Here is a 15130-nt window from a genome sequence, read left to right on the forward strand (position 1 = left end):
CCAGCCAGAGAGAACCCAAATTACTTCAGACAGATAAGCATGGACTGTTCTTATGGTAAAGGCAGCAGTAATGGCGCTAACGCCGGACCCCCGAGCCTCTCACCTGCACGTCTGCATCAGGGCCTGCACGCTCTGGAAAAAGCCTACTTCGCGCTTGTCCTTCAGGTACTCCAGCATTTTCTGCAGGAACAGCGAGAGAGGTTAAAGATTCCTACGGCTGGGGAAGGACCAGACGAGTTTAATGGAGGACAGAAAGGGCGATGATGAAACATTCTTCCCCCTTTCTAGATTTATAAACTATTTCTATAGACTCTTCTCCCGTTTACGCCAACTGCTGCTCCATCTTCTGTAGAAATACGGATACCAGTGGGAAGGTGAGCCTGACGAGCTCGTTTAAATGTATCGCTAAAGCATAGGAGCCCCGCAACTCAACGAAACTCTCTGTATCTCCCGGTATAAATGTCAAAAGGCGCCCAAATGAAAGACCGTGGCACAGTACGGAGAATTTAGGGTAAATAATGGCAATTCTGGATTGGTGTGTTGATAGCTAATGTCTTCTGCAGAGTAGTTACTTTATCGTGGACAGAACACGGGTGGAAAAAGCATATACTTGGGGACAGATCATAAGAAGCGCAGGGCGGCTTACTACGGAACACATATATACACCAGCCCTACCTGCTGGACCTTGTTGTTTCCGCCATTGAGTATGGAGATGCCCAGTTTGAGTGTGGAGGACACCATAGCGCCCGGCTCTCCTGAGGCACAGAGGAATACATGTCAGTACAGTCACTTACACCCCACCGGGGCGGAAGAGAAGGGGCAGTTGGTTGGACGACGCGTCCCCAGTCCCTCACCTTTACAAGCGCTTATCATCTGCAAGACCATCTCGGCTGCTCCGCGGTTGTGCAGGCGGGACTGCTGGTACAACAGCCTCTGCTTCTCCATCTCTTTCTCCTGGAAAGAGTGAAGACCGGTGGGCAGCAAGAGGGAGAAGAAAAAGAGAAGACAGAGGAAAATTAGGAGACAACAGGGGCAGTCGGAACTTTGTAAGGAGACGCGGATCCAGGGAAACACTGATGGCGTTTAATCTTATGGGACGAGGGAATGGTTGGACTTTATTTCTCTTCTTAATCTAGGAAACTATGCAACTGTTGGAAGGAGAGTAAACGAGGAGGGGGAGAGCGGTGTAACTGGACAGAGAGCCAGCGGTGAGGGGTTTAGGAAGAGAAAGACACGCAGAGGACGAGTTTACTTCGAATGTGAGCTCCGGTTCTTCCTCTTCGGCAGCATCTTCATCCTCTTCTCCCATGTGGCAACTCTGAGGGGCGCAAGGAGAGGGGAACAGCGTGATTTTTAAAAGTTCTCTGTTTTTGAATCTCTTTCCGCTTTTTTTGCATAAAACCATCCCGCCTGTCCCTCCGAGCCACACGCTTTACAGACGCGCTTTTTTGCTTGTACAAAAAACTAGATAAACCGTAAAAAAAAAACAACAATAATGATTGTGTCTTTCCCCACCTTGGCCATGATATCCGCGTACGCCATGTAAAGGTAATCTTCATCTAATTTGCTGCAAAGAAACGAGAGGAGATTAGTGTTCGGAAACCTGCGCGGCGGCGCTCCGATCTGCGCCGTGATGTCTCTAGCTCACCTCTTCTCTGTCAGAGCCGTTCGGCTGAAGTGCAAAATGAGTTGGTGCAGCGGGTCCGGCTTCTTCTCTTCTTCCTCTTCCTCCTCCTCCTCAGTCACACCGGATTTCTAAAGGATAAAAAGCACATCGCTTTTCCCTTAATTCCTCCCCAGTCTGGGATTTATGGTGTTTTTGGGGAATTTTGCTTATATTTTAATATCATTTCTGCACATTGTAGAGGAATTTATTGCATTCGACATAAGAACGAAGATCGGAGAATGATCCAGGTAATTGGGGGGGGTAATATTTGCCCATTTAACGTCCCATATTGCTCAGGACTCCAGGGTCTGCGGCTGTCACGGGGAGCCCATGCGCAGAGTGTCTCGAGTCGTGAGTGTCTCGTGTTACTTACGGCCAAATCGTCGATCATGCGGTCTTCAAAATCGTGAGCCTCGCTCATTATCCAGGCATATTTGTAGCCCTCCAAAAACATGTTACATGCGCGATGCCTGCACACAGAACAGAATAAAAAACACCCAAACACCTGCTATTTAGTGGTGAAGCATATAAAGTAGTGGAGATACTGCACAGCCACCCTGCAGAGCTGATGGAGGGCAGACAAAGTTTTGGGGGCCGGGCCCCCATGACTCCATGCACCTCCTGAAACTTTATGGGCAGCACAAGCGGCTCCTGCCCTACTGAACGAAGAAATACAGACGTTTCTAGGTGGATATAAATTCAAATTATTTTCATTGATATTTAACTGAATAGCTATCTCAAAAATCAGGAAAGGTCTGAAAGCCGTGAAACCCCCCAATCTTTCCTCGGAATGTCTCGCCCCATTCCTTCAGCCCTACCTGGGGAGATTGTACAAAGGCGTCATGCGGAAGCAGGCCACCACCGCCCGGCGTCTCTGTTTGGAGAGAAGTTTGTGCCAAACGGCCTTCTTGGATTTGAAAGGATGCTCGGTCTGGGCATGCGAAAATTTTTTGGGGAAAAAGGGAAATGATTAGGGGGGGTGAGTGACTTTGGCAGGAGGTCGCTTTATTTTGGGTTACGGACACACGGACCAACGCACCAGCTCCAGGTGATAAAGGACGGCTGAAACCTCCTGAACGCGTTTCACAATCTTCTCTGGGTTGTTGGAGTCCTCTGCCTTCCCAGACATTTTGTTATAAAGAGCCATCTGCCAGCGCATGGAGGAATTATCACACTGCGAGGGGGGCGAGAAGAACCAGGTTAAAAAAACGCAAAGTCGGAGGGGGGGGCGACAAAATGATAAGTTGGGTCAGAGAGCGCAAGGCAGACCAACCTTCCCCTGGAGATGGAGATTATTCTGCAGGAACTCCCGCACCTCTTCGTCTGTATCTTTCTGTAAGAAGGGGAAAAAAGTCACAATGAGAAAGTCAAAGTGTCGACGGCGGGGGGATGCGTCCTCCTTCTTCTACCGTTTTGGACAAGGAGGGTACGAGAAGACCAGGAGATGAAAAGATTCCTTCCGTGTAAAAGCAAAATAGCAGCCGGGTCACAGAACGAGACTCTACGAGGAGGATGAACGAGACTCTACGAGGAGGATGAACGAGACTCTACGAGGAGGATGAACGAGACTCTACGAGGAGGATGAACGAGACTCTACGAGGAGGATGTCTATTCAATGGAAAAGCAGGGAAGGGGCTCTTGGAATTTGAGATGGAGCCAAGGAATTCCCTAGCGCTAGAACCCACCAGGGCATATCGAGTCTTGGCCAGTGTGATCAGCTCCTGGTCGGTAGGTGAGCACATGTTCAAGCCTATGGGTAGCATCTTCTTCAGCGTGGCCACGATGAGGGACGTCTGCACGGAGTAGCGGTCGCCTCTCCTCTTCTTCTTTGTGCGTTCTTGGTCAGAACCTCCAGACTAACGGTTTTGAGAGGAGAGCAGAAAACAAAAAAACAAGACAAGTGACCCTAAATTGATTCAAGGTTTTTTTTTTACAAACGAGACGCATGCAGACAAATGTTCGTTCTAATTCTGTGGTGATGACCAGCTGGCCAGCGCCTCCATAGATTGTCAGCCATCACACGCTCCAGCCAAATGCTCCCGTCAGCCAGTGTTTGCCAAGAGCCAACTGCCAGCGCTTCATGCCATCGCCCTCTGGGGGGTCACTGGAATTTCCAATGGTCACATGACACAGAAAGCAAGACACAGAAAGAAAGGGGGCATTCCTTACACCAGGCCCTGGGGGGCTTCACATTCTGCTCTCGCTAAATAAATACAATCCAAAAATCCGACATCATTCTTATGTGTTTTTTATTATTATTTTTATGTTTTTGTGAAATCGTCGTAACGGATTCCCAGCAGAACGCTTCTGAGAGTATTCACCTGTCCAGAACCAAATACTTCTACTGCTAATAATATATTCTCAGAACCAGAACCAAATACTTCTACTACTAATAATATATTCTCAGAACCAGAACCAAATACTTCTACTGCTAATAATATATTCTCAGAACCAGAACCAAATACTTCTACTGCTAATAATATATTCTCAGAACCAGAACCAAATACTTCTACTGCTAATAATATATTCTATGGTGTAAATGGTGATGGAAGTGGGGTACCAGATTCCGCACGTACCCCAAACACCAGCTTTGCAGGCAATCACAGTTGCCCCTGATAAATAAGGGTCTATATCTCTACAGATGCAGTTATATACCTGGTTTTCTTTTTATTGCACAGCCATTATTCTCGTAGACGGGAGCCCCGCATTCCTGCTTCTGGGGCGTCATGCATCCTATCACTTCTACTCATAGGGGTTCAGTCCCCCAAACTGTGCTAGAACAACATTCATAATCCAGAACTAGCGGGTCGGAGGCTGAGATGGAATGGAAGGAACTTTTACTTTACTGAGAGGGTGGTAGATAAGTGGAACAGCCTCCCAGCAGAGGTGGTAGAGGGTAATACAGTGAGGGTATTAAACATGCATGGGATAGACATACGGCTCCTGAATCTAAGACGAGACCAACGGCTGATTAAGGTTTGAGTCTTTACAGCAGGAGAAACGGGCGACTAGACGGGGGCCGGCCGAATTCTATGTTTCTATGCTCGGCCCCCAATTAAATCACAACCAGCCTTAACGGAGAACATGCAACATCATCTGTCCGTCTGAGCTTTCTTCCCCCCGCCAGGGACAACCACCTCGAGACCTCAAAACACCATCTGAGGCAAAGGCATCTGCCCCTCCGGGGGCTGCGTTGGGGGGCATCACTCAATGAAGGACGACTGGGCCTTAATCACTTCTGATAATGACCCAAACTCTCCGGGAGGGATAGACGTGTAGACACAAGAGAAAGGACTGGAGCGTCACCAGCTAGCTCCTCCACTGCGGTGAACTCCAATTCCCATGACTCTCAGCAATCAGTAGGAGTAACTGATATTCCACAGAATGGCTGAAAGTCTTGGGAGCTTTCATTTAGCAAAAGCCGGCAAGCTAATTGACGGCAGCTCCCGGCCCTTCTAAGTCATACCATTCCTATTTTGTTTTATTTTTAAAAACTAACTTTTTTTTTTTGATTCATACAAAATTCAAAGGTGGAAACCACCTGAGTGAAAGCAGGGCTCGGCCCCTCGGACACTCACAGGGTTATATTGTAATCCCCCCTCCAACCCCAAGAGGATAACCCTTCTGGTCAGCGATTGGGGTGGAGGGGGGGTAACACAATACAGTGAAACCACTGCAGCGAGGGAAAGGGTTAAAGAGGCAGGAGGGAAGGACAGACAGAACGAGCCATGCGCCCCACGCAGGCAGAGAGCGGCAACGCAGCAGCCACACTACAAGAGAACAGTCTCACTGCTGACCTGGCTTTCTCCAGACTACACACGGGAACAGAGAAAGAAACACAAGAGAGCGTTACAATGTATCCGTGGACTCGGAGAGCGACACGTGGCGCCCGGTGCGACGCCGGGGCAGTATCGCGAGCGGAGAGGGGCAGGGTATTAGGGCGACGTTAGAAGCTCTCAGCAATGGGGAAGGTAGGTTTAAGAGTTAGGGTAGCTCATAACAGCAGACTTAAGGGGTCTGGGGTGTGAGAGGGTAGGAGTGGAATGGGGGGCACAACTCATGTCAGCAAGTGGTGAAAGGGTAGATTAGGCTGTGATGGGTAGGAGGAGGCAGATGTGTGGTAGTGATTTTGATTATGATGGGGGGCAGACCTCTGGCAGTGGTTTCCATTACGATGGGTAGGAATAGACTGACCCGATACGATGGGTACTAGCGGGCTGGCCCGTGGCCATGGTTTCCATTATAATGGGTACTAGCGGGCTGACCTGTGGCCATGGTTTCTATTATAATGGGTACTAGCGGGCTGACCCGTGGCCATGGTTTCTATTATAATGGGTACTAGCGGGCTGACCTGTGGCCATGGTTTCTATTATAATGGGTACTAGCGAGCTGACCTGTGGCCATGGTTTCTATTATAATGGGTACTAGCGGGCTGGCCCGTGGCCATGGTTTCTATTATAATGGGTAGTAGCAGGCTGGCCCGTGGGCCTGGTTTCCGTTATAAGGGGTACTAGCGGGCTGGCCCGTGGCATTATTTTCTCTTTTGGTGGGTCGGAGCGGGATGACCTTCGCTGGAAGGCATGGTCTTGGGGGTCACGGTGGGATAACGCCGAGAAAGTCCACCGGTCAGTACTTTACGCACCTTAGACATCTTGCTTTTACTGTCTGCTGTCAGGAACGACATATTATTGATTTCATTCTGAACCACGAAATTTTGCTCTTCTCTCTTAAAGTTCTGTAAAAAAACAAAAGCAGAAAGGAAGTTGGCAAAACAAATGATAAAAAAGAGGTTTTTGGGAGAAAATAACGTGACTTTGAAAGACTGGGAAATGATTTTATTACGTTGGCCCCTGAGACACTAAGCGAAGAGCCCGCCGACAACGCTTACTTACGTGGGATTTGGACCAGAAGATGAAGACCTCACCCACCATGCGGAAGAGTTCCTCGGCATCGTTGTTGGGCTCCGAAAGCCAATTAGCTCTGTAAAGAAAAAGTACGTGTTACACGACAAGCCTACACGGAATACAGTAATATCCGCGGTTTGGAAAGAAAATGACAGATTTAAAAGACACACGCGCATGGAACAGCCACACAGCAACAGTGGCCGAGCTCCTCTGTCGGATACGGTGTCTTCCGTGTCGCCTCACCTGTTGTTATCCACGTAGCGGATGAGCAGGGGGTACAGCGCATACAGGTCTCGGCACAGCACAGAGAACTCGTCCCGTATCAGAGCCTCCGAATCCTCCGACTCGCTCTTGGCCTCTAGGCGAAGCTGCTCCTCCTCGGCCACCACCTTCCCGGCGCGCTTCTTCAGCTTCTCCATGGTGGGAATGAAGTGAGAGCGAAGCAGCTCCGGCTTGGCTTTGCTCACGATGGGCTGGGCGAAAACTGCGAGAGGCCACAAGGTCATCGTACGGACAAACAATTTTTGTAAATGAGGGGGTTTTAATTCAAATAAACCCCCCATTAATACTCTAATAATACTAATAGCTGTCAGATTCTATGTTGCCACGTCGTGGATACTGCCAACTCACAAGCACTCACTTTTAGTGAGTAGATCTCATTCAATTTGGAGAGAGAGACAGTGAACCTTGCTTACAGAAAGGGTTAAAAAAAACCTCACTTTAACCCCCATCCATTTTACCTGCCAGTCTCTTCATCCAGGAGGCCTCGTCAATGCCCAGGTTGTTGACCACAATGCGCAGGATGTTCCCCAGAAGGGCATTCAGGTGCTCGGAGGTCACACTCGTGCAGCACGGCGAGGAATCATCCGGAATATTCTCCGGTCCTCGTTCCCACCACCGAGGGAGGTAGTTACACAGCATGGGCAGGGTTACCTCGATTACATGGGGCATCTCTGTGTAACGGGCGCCGGACTCTGCCAGCATAGAGATGTCCTTCATCAGCGAGTCAAAGTCGGGGATATCTGGGCACATCTCCTCCACCGAGTTGGGGAGACCCAAGACTGGAAGCAAAGGAAGGAAATACATTTTGTTACAAAGGAGATTTACAGAAACGTTTGAGTAGAGGACTGATGACGTTCGCTATGATTTGACCGAATGATTCGGGCTCATACTCACTGGCGCGCTCCCGGGGAGATTTGGTGGTGTAGACAGAGTAGATGTTATACTCGTTCAGAGATGGCTCCAGAAAGGCCACGGGCATGGCAGCTGCGAGACGGGCGAGACATTCACCCAGCGCTGGCCGCTGTCTGGAGAGGACAACGACGGAGTGTTCAGGAACATTCAAACAATGGGGAGCCCAACTGGACATCACACAAAGCCAGCCATCTTCCCCGAGGGCCACAGTCAAAAAACACCAGGATTCCTGTCTACCTGAAATGTGCTACTCACTTTTCCACATAGGGGTTCTTAGTGGTGCCCAGAGAGTAGATACTGCACAGCGTCCTGTAACACGAGACCTGCACATCGTCCACTAGAGAGAAAAGGGAGAGTCACCACCATGTCTGGAACCATTATGTTTTTTATTCATTGTTCGATCTATGGCTTTCCAGTAATGTGCGTTTTTTTCCCCGCCAGCATTTAGCTTACGTATGACATCATCTCCAAACTGATGTTGAGCGATGTGTTCAAAGAGGGAGGTCAGCACAGGCAGCAAAGCCACGGTCGTGTAGTTGATGTTTTGGGCTACGCCTTTCACTTGGGTGCGAGACTGCGACACTTTGCCCAGCTTTAAATTTTCCACCATCTTCTCAATGTCTTCTGACGCTCCTTCAAAGAAAGAGCGCAGGCCGGCCTTAACGATCTCTGGACCGGACTTCATCACTGTTCTGAACCGAGGAGATAGAGGTGGGGGAGTGAAAAGAGGGGTGAGGGGTCCGTGTCCCGGTGTCTGTGTATTAGGAGGGGTGAGTGTCCCGGTGTCTGTGTATTAGGAGGGGTCCGTGTCCCGGTGTCTGTGTATTAGGAGGAGTGAGGGTCCCGGTGTCTGTGTATTAGCAGGGGTGAGGGTCCCGGTGTCTGTGTATTAGGAGAGGCGCGTGTGTCGGTGTCTGTGTATGAGGAGGGGGTGAGGGTCCCGGTGTCTGTGTATTAGGAGGGGTGAGTGTCCCGGTGTCTGTGTATTAGGAGGGGTGAGGGTCCCGGTGTCTGTGTATTAGGAGGGGTGAGAGGTCGGTCTCGTACCTGGCATCCAATGAGCGAGCCAGAATGTGCAGGCAGTTTACGACGGCGGGGGCATCATTCCCTGGAGAGACACAGAGGGGGTAATTTTTCGGGGCGTGTTGTTATTCCTGTTATAGGAAGGAATGGGGGGCTTTCCCCAATGAAACGGGTTGGGTGTTAATTGAACTCATGCAAGAAAAACGTAATTATAGGAAGAGATTAGAACTGAAAACCTCCGGTGACGTGTTGAAGGGGCCACAGCACACGACCGCTTACCGAACAGCGAAACGCGGTGTCGTACCAGGCCAGCCATCTTACAGAACAGACTATCAGAGAGAGAGCGTCAGAGGAGGAGAATGAGACAGAAGATGGTGAATGCAAAGATTAAACAGCAGATCAGCAGCAGTTTCATACAACATAACAGACCCGTACATACTGGCACACGCGTGTTTCTACACACGGACTCTGCCCTGCGCCAAAGGGCACCAAACACACAGTATTATACTCAGCATCACTCTACACGGCGAGCACCGACCTAGCAATCATCTCCTTCTCCTTGTTGGACGCGTGGCCCCCGCTGCCCAGCACTTTGGCCGGCGTGGACAGGAAGTACAGGCAGTGGTTGGAGAAGTACTGGTTAATCAGAGGCAGCAGGATCTGGACGGAGAGAGAACAGAGAATGAGGCGAGAGCGAACGCATGAGACTCAACACTTGTGAAAGAGACAGACAGAGACAGAAAGAGACGTCGCTCGCGTTACGGACAGGAACACTTACCTTCGCAAAGAATTTGATTTCCCGTTCATGGGGCGATTTCTCTACCCTTCCGCTGCTCACCACAGCCTCTGCAGGCGACAAAAAAATAAAACGGGTTTGACTAGTTGGCTAGTAAGTTGTCGGCCTCGGCGCCTGCTCTACAGGGACGCGGGAACAAAGCCACCCGACACAGCAGAGACGGATTAGAATGAGGGGCAAACATGTCTACCGCACTCATATCTATGAATATACAGGAAGACATGTTATGTGTAGAGCGCAGTGCCGTGTGTGGGGCGCGCAGTGCAATTTGGGGGGCGCGCAGTGGCGTGTGTGGGGCGCGCAGTGCTGTGTGTGGGGCGCGCAGTAACGTGGAAGACACCGAGTCCGGAGACCCTTACCCAGATGAGCTATAAATTCCTGGGCGCTGTCCATGAGCTTCAGCAGCTTCTGGAGGAACCCATAGGCGAAGCGCTTCTCGATGGATGATGTGTCCAGCTCCATGTCCTTCAGACCCCTGAAAAAGGAAGGATAAAGAGTCAGCCTCATTGGGTCCCCTCCGCCAGGCTCTGCCACCGCTCGCTCCGCACTCACCGAGTCACTGAATAGCCATTAAGCTGGAGGAACTTCAGCAGCTCGTGTGCCTTCTCCCGGTCCCGAGCTTTCTCCTTGGCCGTCAAAGTGTCGTAAGGAACCAGCAAGGGGTGAGTTCCTCCTCCTGGAAGGCAACATGAGTTACACATTGAGGGCAGGTGAGACGGATGGGCTGTGGAGCGCGGGGTAGCTATAGGTGTCCGAAGCATAGAGATTGACAGATAAGACCCATCCAACCCTTCTAGCCGCCCGTCTTCTCCTGCTGCAGAACCCTGAATCTTCATTCAGTCCTTGGCCTTGACATTCAGGAGCCACGTGTCTGCCCCACGTATGTGTTGGTTGAATTGATGGGTTTGATGCGTCGCTGAATGGGTTATGTTGGTAAATTCTGTATGTTGGAGGGTAAACATGCAAACGATCGGGTTTGGATCTCACCTTTTGACTCCAGCTCCAGTTTCTTCTTACGCCCCCAGGTATTGTGATAATTCTCTGCCAGCTGCTCGGCCATTGACTGCCAAGGAAATGCCATGAAATGTTTGGTGGGATAATTAGAGAGACATGTTATAAATGACAGGGAAGACCGAGCTGTCTATTCTATCAGCCTAAGGCTCCTCCTTATTCACCCCCAATATTGTGCGCCCCCTGGAGGGGTTTAAAGTCCTTGCATGTCGGCTCTCAAAGCCTGAACTTCCGAGCAAATGTGTTACAGCCTTCTAGGCAGAAGAGGAGACGCCAGACCCCACAAGCTGTTCGGAACCCCCCCGAATAATGAAACGAGCCCCAAAATTACAGCCAATCAGCAGAGAGCAGGGTCCCTACCTGCAGCTCCCTGGACAGAGTAATCCCAGTAAGGTCAATAGGGGTTGGGCTGAATGTCTGGACGCTTGGGTCATAGGTCGCCTGAAATACACGGGGAGAAAAAACTCTAGATCAGGAATTAGGAGAATAAGGCACGGCAGATCACACATCACACACGGGCCACGTCACACGCTTCTCTCTGTCACACACAGGACACGTCACGCGCTTCTCTCTGTCGCACACATAACACGTCACACGCTTCTCTCTGTCACACACGTCACACGCTTCTCTCACCTGGGCAGACTGGGAGATTTTGCGGGTTTTCGCTTTCTTCTCTGTGCGCTCGTCTTCTCCCTCTCGCGCTTTCTCCACCATCCATTCCCAGGCGATCATCGCTTTCAGAGACTCTTTGATTGGCCAGCGATAGATCTCTTTATCCTGCGAACGAAACAACGCAGACTGTGATCTGAAATCGGAGCGACGCGGCTTCACACATTAGCACCTAAACAACATGTAACACGTGTGCACTTTCCCCGGACACACTTACCTTTTCGGAGAAGGTTTTGTACGGGCGCAGCATCGGGTGGGTTTTGGCTTCTTCGTCCACCGTCTCTCCGTACGACCAGTTATTCTGAATCTGCGGGAGGGGAACGTTCAGCCTCGTTATTAATCCATCCTAAAGTCAGGAATTTTCCGGAAGAAAAGCATGGATTTCCCAAACGCAGCCAAGGTTTACGCACCTTCTCGAATGCCCACTTGTCGTGAGTGTACTCAGCGTATTTATTGATAAACCCGTCGAGTTTCTCTGGGATAATCACGCTGAAACCAGAAAGAAGGATTAGGGTATTTTTTTTTCCGCCCCAGTTGCCATCCCCAGACCTGGTTTTGCTCTCCATCATTCCAACAATATGGTCTCTTATCTGATCGCAGATCGCTGGCCGTATTCCAAGAGAATGTAGCTACTTATACTGAAAACGCTACATTGTATATGGTACAGATATTAATTTGCCCTAATAGGTAGGTATTTGCCCCCGTTTTAATTCTGAATTTGCAGACGTGGCGGCGTTTCACGTTGGAGACACTCCTTACTTCAGGGTCTCCACCGGTTTGGGATCGAAGTTTCCCTCTGCGTCCACGGACGCCTTCTTCTCCGTTTTGGAAGAGTAGCTGGCATCCACGTAGTCTGGGGGGATCGCTCCTGCGATGGCGCACAGGCACGGCATGGTGATCTTATAAAGCTCCGCATCAAATTTCTGCAATAAATAAAGTCATTATCCGGGCAGAGAGCGTCACTTCATGACCTGACCGCCACGGATAATGGCGACGCTAGCACTGGCTGTCCATTACCTTATGTGCGAGGGATTCGAAGATGCCCCAGAACAGCTTCCGCGTTAAGTGAAGCTCTTCTTCAGATGTCACGCCGTAGTTGGCCCAGCCGGTTGGAAGGCAGTAATATTTCCAGCAGCGCTCGTAATGGTTGGTGAGAAGCTGGAGGACAAAGACAGCGTGAACATCGGACTCGATAAAAGGTAGCGTTTAACCTACACGTTGGGTTGCGAAGGACAAAGGATTGGTGGCGTTCCTCACCTTTAGTGGCATCTTGGCGTACTCGTTCAAAATGGGCACATCAAAGACCAACCGACGCAGGAGATGCTGTAACATGGACGGACGGAGGTACCTGAAAGCAGACACGCAGAAATGAGACACGCACAGAATGGAACCGAGTCAAAGACAGACAGAGGTGACGGGCGGCCGCGGGTATTAGAGAGAAAGGAGAGAGAAAGACCAGGAAAGCAAGAAAATGAGTGTTCAAGAAAAACTGCGCAAAGGCAGAGTGACAGAGACAAAGAAAGGAGAGTAAGAGACAGACAAACCAAGAGACAGACGGCAGGACAGAGAGTCACTCTGAAAGGAGAAGGAACAATTAAGATATTGAGAACCTGGAGAGTAAATGAGAAACAACGTAATAGGAGCAATAACCTGCACAGAGCCATCAGACACTCCTCAATAACATCTCTCTGCGCCTTGGTGAGTGAGCGCCCGCGTGACAGCCGGTAAATGGTATGGAGCATGGAGTCCACCATTATAGCGCGGTGTTCAGTGCCAGCAAACAGGGGGGCACATTTGGTGATCAGGGGGAGAACCGCCAGACATAGGTACCGGTTCAAAGCTAAGGCCATCTCCGTGGTACTAAAGGCAGCCTGTAGGAGAGAGAGCGGGGTATCAGGAAAGTGAATCAGAGGAACCTAGACTTCATTGGGGGGTCAGATCCAGCGGGGTCTGATCCAGTCTTTTGGTTCAGGTGGCCCTTGGACCATAGGGATACTCACTGTGTCCAACGATGCTGCAGCCCTCATGTCTGGCAAGAACCCAACCTCTAGAACCTGGAGCAGGAAGTCCTGGGTCTCAATGCCGTAGACACGGTCCAAAAACAGGACCATTGGTGATTTGTGATCTGGAACAAAGCTGGCAGACATCTTTGGCTCAATGGTGTTTCCATCTGGTGAGGAGAAGACATCTTTTCATTACTGAGATTCTGTGTAGGGATGAGGAGGACAAACATGGCCACTAAGATTCCACCCATCTCACCTTTGCCAAAGGCAGGAATCTGGAGTGGCAGACTAATGACTCCCACCAGGTCCTCGATAGGAACCAAAGATCGAAGGATTGCGCGGATCCTCAGAGCTTCTCCTTTACCAGCCTGGATCAACTGAAAATACCAAGGAGATATTAACAAAGGACATCAGGAGAAGATGTGGATAAATGAGTCTCCAGGAGCCATGGTGGAGCTGTGTATATATATATATATATATATATATAATGGGGTCTAAAGGACCGAGTCTAAATCATTCTCTTACATGCATTTCTGGGGCACATCGTCCCAATAAATCAATGAGAGCAGCATAGAAGGACATGATGGCGTTTCCGAGGTGCACCCGGTTCTCCTCGTGGACCTCCTCTCCGCCGTACCTAGGAAAAGTAAAAGAGACGGGATGTACGTTAGAGGTCTGGGGGAGCGACCAATAAATAAATGAGAATAAGAACCAGATCCAGGAGAACACGGAAAGGAGGAATGTGGGACAGGAGAAAGGACAAGGAACAGACCACGGGCAAACAATCTCCAGCTGCTTTGGAGCCCCTCATCCTAAAACAGCTTGCATATGGCAAGATGGGCATCATGAGACTGGTAGTCAAACAAAAATGGAGGAAACAGAAGGAAGGAGAACAGGACGGGCTGTGACTGCGCCAAAAGAGAAGGGCTACGATCATCGCCTTTCACGTACATCTCCCGCCGTCTATCCTTCTTCACTGTGGGCCCATCCCTTGCTGGATCCTCTGAGATTTTGATGGCGTCCTCTATGGCGGCAAGAAGCCCGTTCCCTCCTTCCCCTCTCAGCGCTGGACCGAAGCACTCGGGCCGCCGGATCAGAAGACGCACCACCACATTGGCGTTTTCTTCCACACTTTCTCCTGCGGGAAATCCAGGGAGACTTGTTTACCTCACCGTGTACATATATACCCCAAACTAAGAATGACCGACGAGACAAAAAGCAATTTGCTTCCAATTTATAACCAAGGAAAGACACCAATTTCCACTCCTTCTTCTATAACCAGTCGTATAAACGTTTATTTGCTGAACGGATCATTATTCATTAGCCAACGGAACCAGAAAAAGTGAAAACTCACCTAAAAGTCTTTTCAACGATAGAAGTGAAAACTTTTGGGTAAATTGCATTAATTCCATAAACATATTCTGTATTTTTACAAATGGCACCAGATGCCCTCGGCTCTCACCTACCGTTCACAAAAACTGCAAATCGCAGGAAATCCAGGTATCTTTCCCCTCCGACCGGGTTCCACCCAATATCAGGGTAACCTTTAGCCAGAAGCATGGGGCAGCTTTGAAGACCACAGCCGGCCAGATAGGAGACAACCTGACGGAGGTTCCAGAAAGCAGAGGATTTAGGAAACTATTTGCGGCAAATTCATTTTGGAGCGTGGGGCTTGATAATGGTGGGAATGGGAATATATTAACCGTGAACATGTGATTTCTGAAGAACCTCTCAGACTCACCTTCTCCAAATCCTGCTCCTGAAGAGCTAAAGCCAGCTCATTGTTATCTATGACTGATGCGGCGGCCACGTCTAGGGGTGTTGATCCTCTCATCCCTGCAAGAAGGTAACATACAGGGTCAAA

The 15130-nt window shown here is 49.9% G+C and overlaps 1 protein-coding gene across 7 annotated transcripts in view; it reads right to left on the reverse strand.

The window, feature by feature from the left end:
• RYR1 (ryanodine receptor 1) overlaps nucleotides 1-15130 on the reverse strand; it is a 52996-nt gene that overhangs the window by 15135 nt on the left and 22731 nt on the right. For 4 of the 7 annotated variants that reach the window (XM_053472524.1, XM_053472521.1, XM_053472520.1 and 1 more), the window contains 40 exons: nucleotides 15008-15102; nucleotides 14733-14868; nucleotides 14218-14404; nucleotides 13792-13903; nucleotides 13523-13643; nucleotides 13264-13433; nucleotides 12914-13134; nucleotides 12521-12611; nucleotides 12281-12421; nucleotides 12023-12186; nucleotides 11674-11752; nucleotides 11481-11570; nucleotides 11228-11371; nucleotides 10955-11035; nucleotides 10571-10646; nucleotides 10136-10259; nucleotides 9943-10058; nucleotides 9566-9633; nucleotides 9326-9447; nucleotides 9067-9116; nucleotides 8812-8872; nucleotides 8218-8456; nucleotides 8020-8101; nucleotides 7747-7877; nucleotides 7311-7631; nucleotides 6814-7054; nucleotides 6559-6646; nucleotides 6309-6401; nucleotides 5464-5478; nucleotides 3352-3522; nucleotides 2940-2999; nucleotides 2706-2840; nucleotides 2485-2597; nucleotides 2040-2136; nucleotides 1649-1755; nucleotides 1516-1567; nucleotides 1253-1318; nucleotides 855-954; nucleotides 676-755; nucleotides 104-180 (listed from right to left, as the gene is read on the reverse strand). In XM_053472524.1, the coding sequence (XP_053328499.1) occupies nucleotides 104-180; nucleotides 676-755; nucleotides 855-954; nucleotides 1253-1318; nucleotides 1516-1567; nucleotides 1649-1755; nucleotides 2040-2136; nucleotides 2485-2597; nucleotides 2706-2840; nucleotides 2940-2999; nucleotides 3352-3522; nucleotides 5464-5478; nucleotides 6309-6401; nucleotides 6559-6646; nucleotides 6814-7054; nucleotides 7311-7631; nucleotides 7747-7877; nucleotides 8020-8101; nucleotides 8218-8456; nucleotides 8812-8872; nucleotides 9067-9116; nucleotides 9326-9447; nucleotides 9566-9633; nucleotides 9943-10058; nucleotides 10136-10259; nucleotides 10571-10646; nucleotides 10955-11035; nucleotides 11228-11371; nucleotides 11481-11570; nucleotides 11674-11752; nucleotides 12023-12186; nucleotides 12281-12421; nucleotides 12521-12611; nucleotides 12914-13134; nucleotides 13264-13433; nucleotides 13523-13643; nucleotides 13792-13903; nucleotides 14218-14404; nucleotides 14733-14868; nucleotides 15008-15102 (4717 nt within the window). The remainder of the gene's footprint in view (nucleotides 1-103; nucleotides 181-675; nucleotides 756-854; nucleotides 955-1252; nucleotides 1319-1515; nucleotides 1568-1648; nucleotides 1756-2039; nucleotides 2137-2484; nucleotides 2598-2705; nucleotides 2841-2939; nucleotides 3000-3351; nucleotides 3523-5463; nucleotides 5479-6308; nucleotides 6402-6558; nucleotides 6647-6813; nucleotides 7055-7310; nucleotides 7632-7746; nucleotides 7878-8019; nucleotides 8102-8217; nucleotides 8457-8811; nucleotides 8873-9066; nucleotides 9117-9325; nucleotides 9448-9565; nucleotides 9634-9942; nucleotides 10059-10135; nucleotides 10260-10570; nucleotides 10647-10954; nucleotides 11036-11227; nucleotides 11372-11480; nucleotides 11571-11673; nucleotides 11753-12022; nucleotides 12187-12280; nucleotides 12422-12520; nucleotides 12612-12913; nucleotides 13135-13263; nucleotides 13434-13522; nucleotides 13644-13791; nucleotides 13904-14217; nucleotides 14405-14732; nucleotides 14869-15007; nucleotides 15103-15130) is intronic. The other 3 variants (XM_053472523.1, XM_053472522.1, XM_053472518.1) reach the window with 1 other exon arrangement.

Source organism: Spea bombifrons, chromosome 8, assembly GCF_027358695.1.
Source record: "Spea bombifrons isolate aSpeBom1 chromosome 8, aSpeBom1.2.pri, whole genome shotgun sequence".
Classification (NCBI taxonomy): Eukaryota; Metazoa; Chordata; class Amphibia; order Anura; family Pelobatidae; genus Spea; species Spea bombifrons.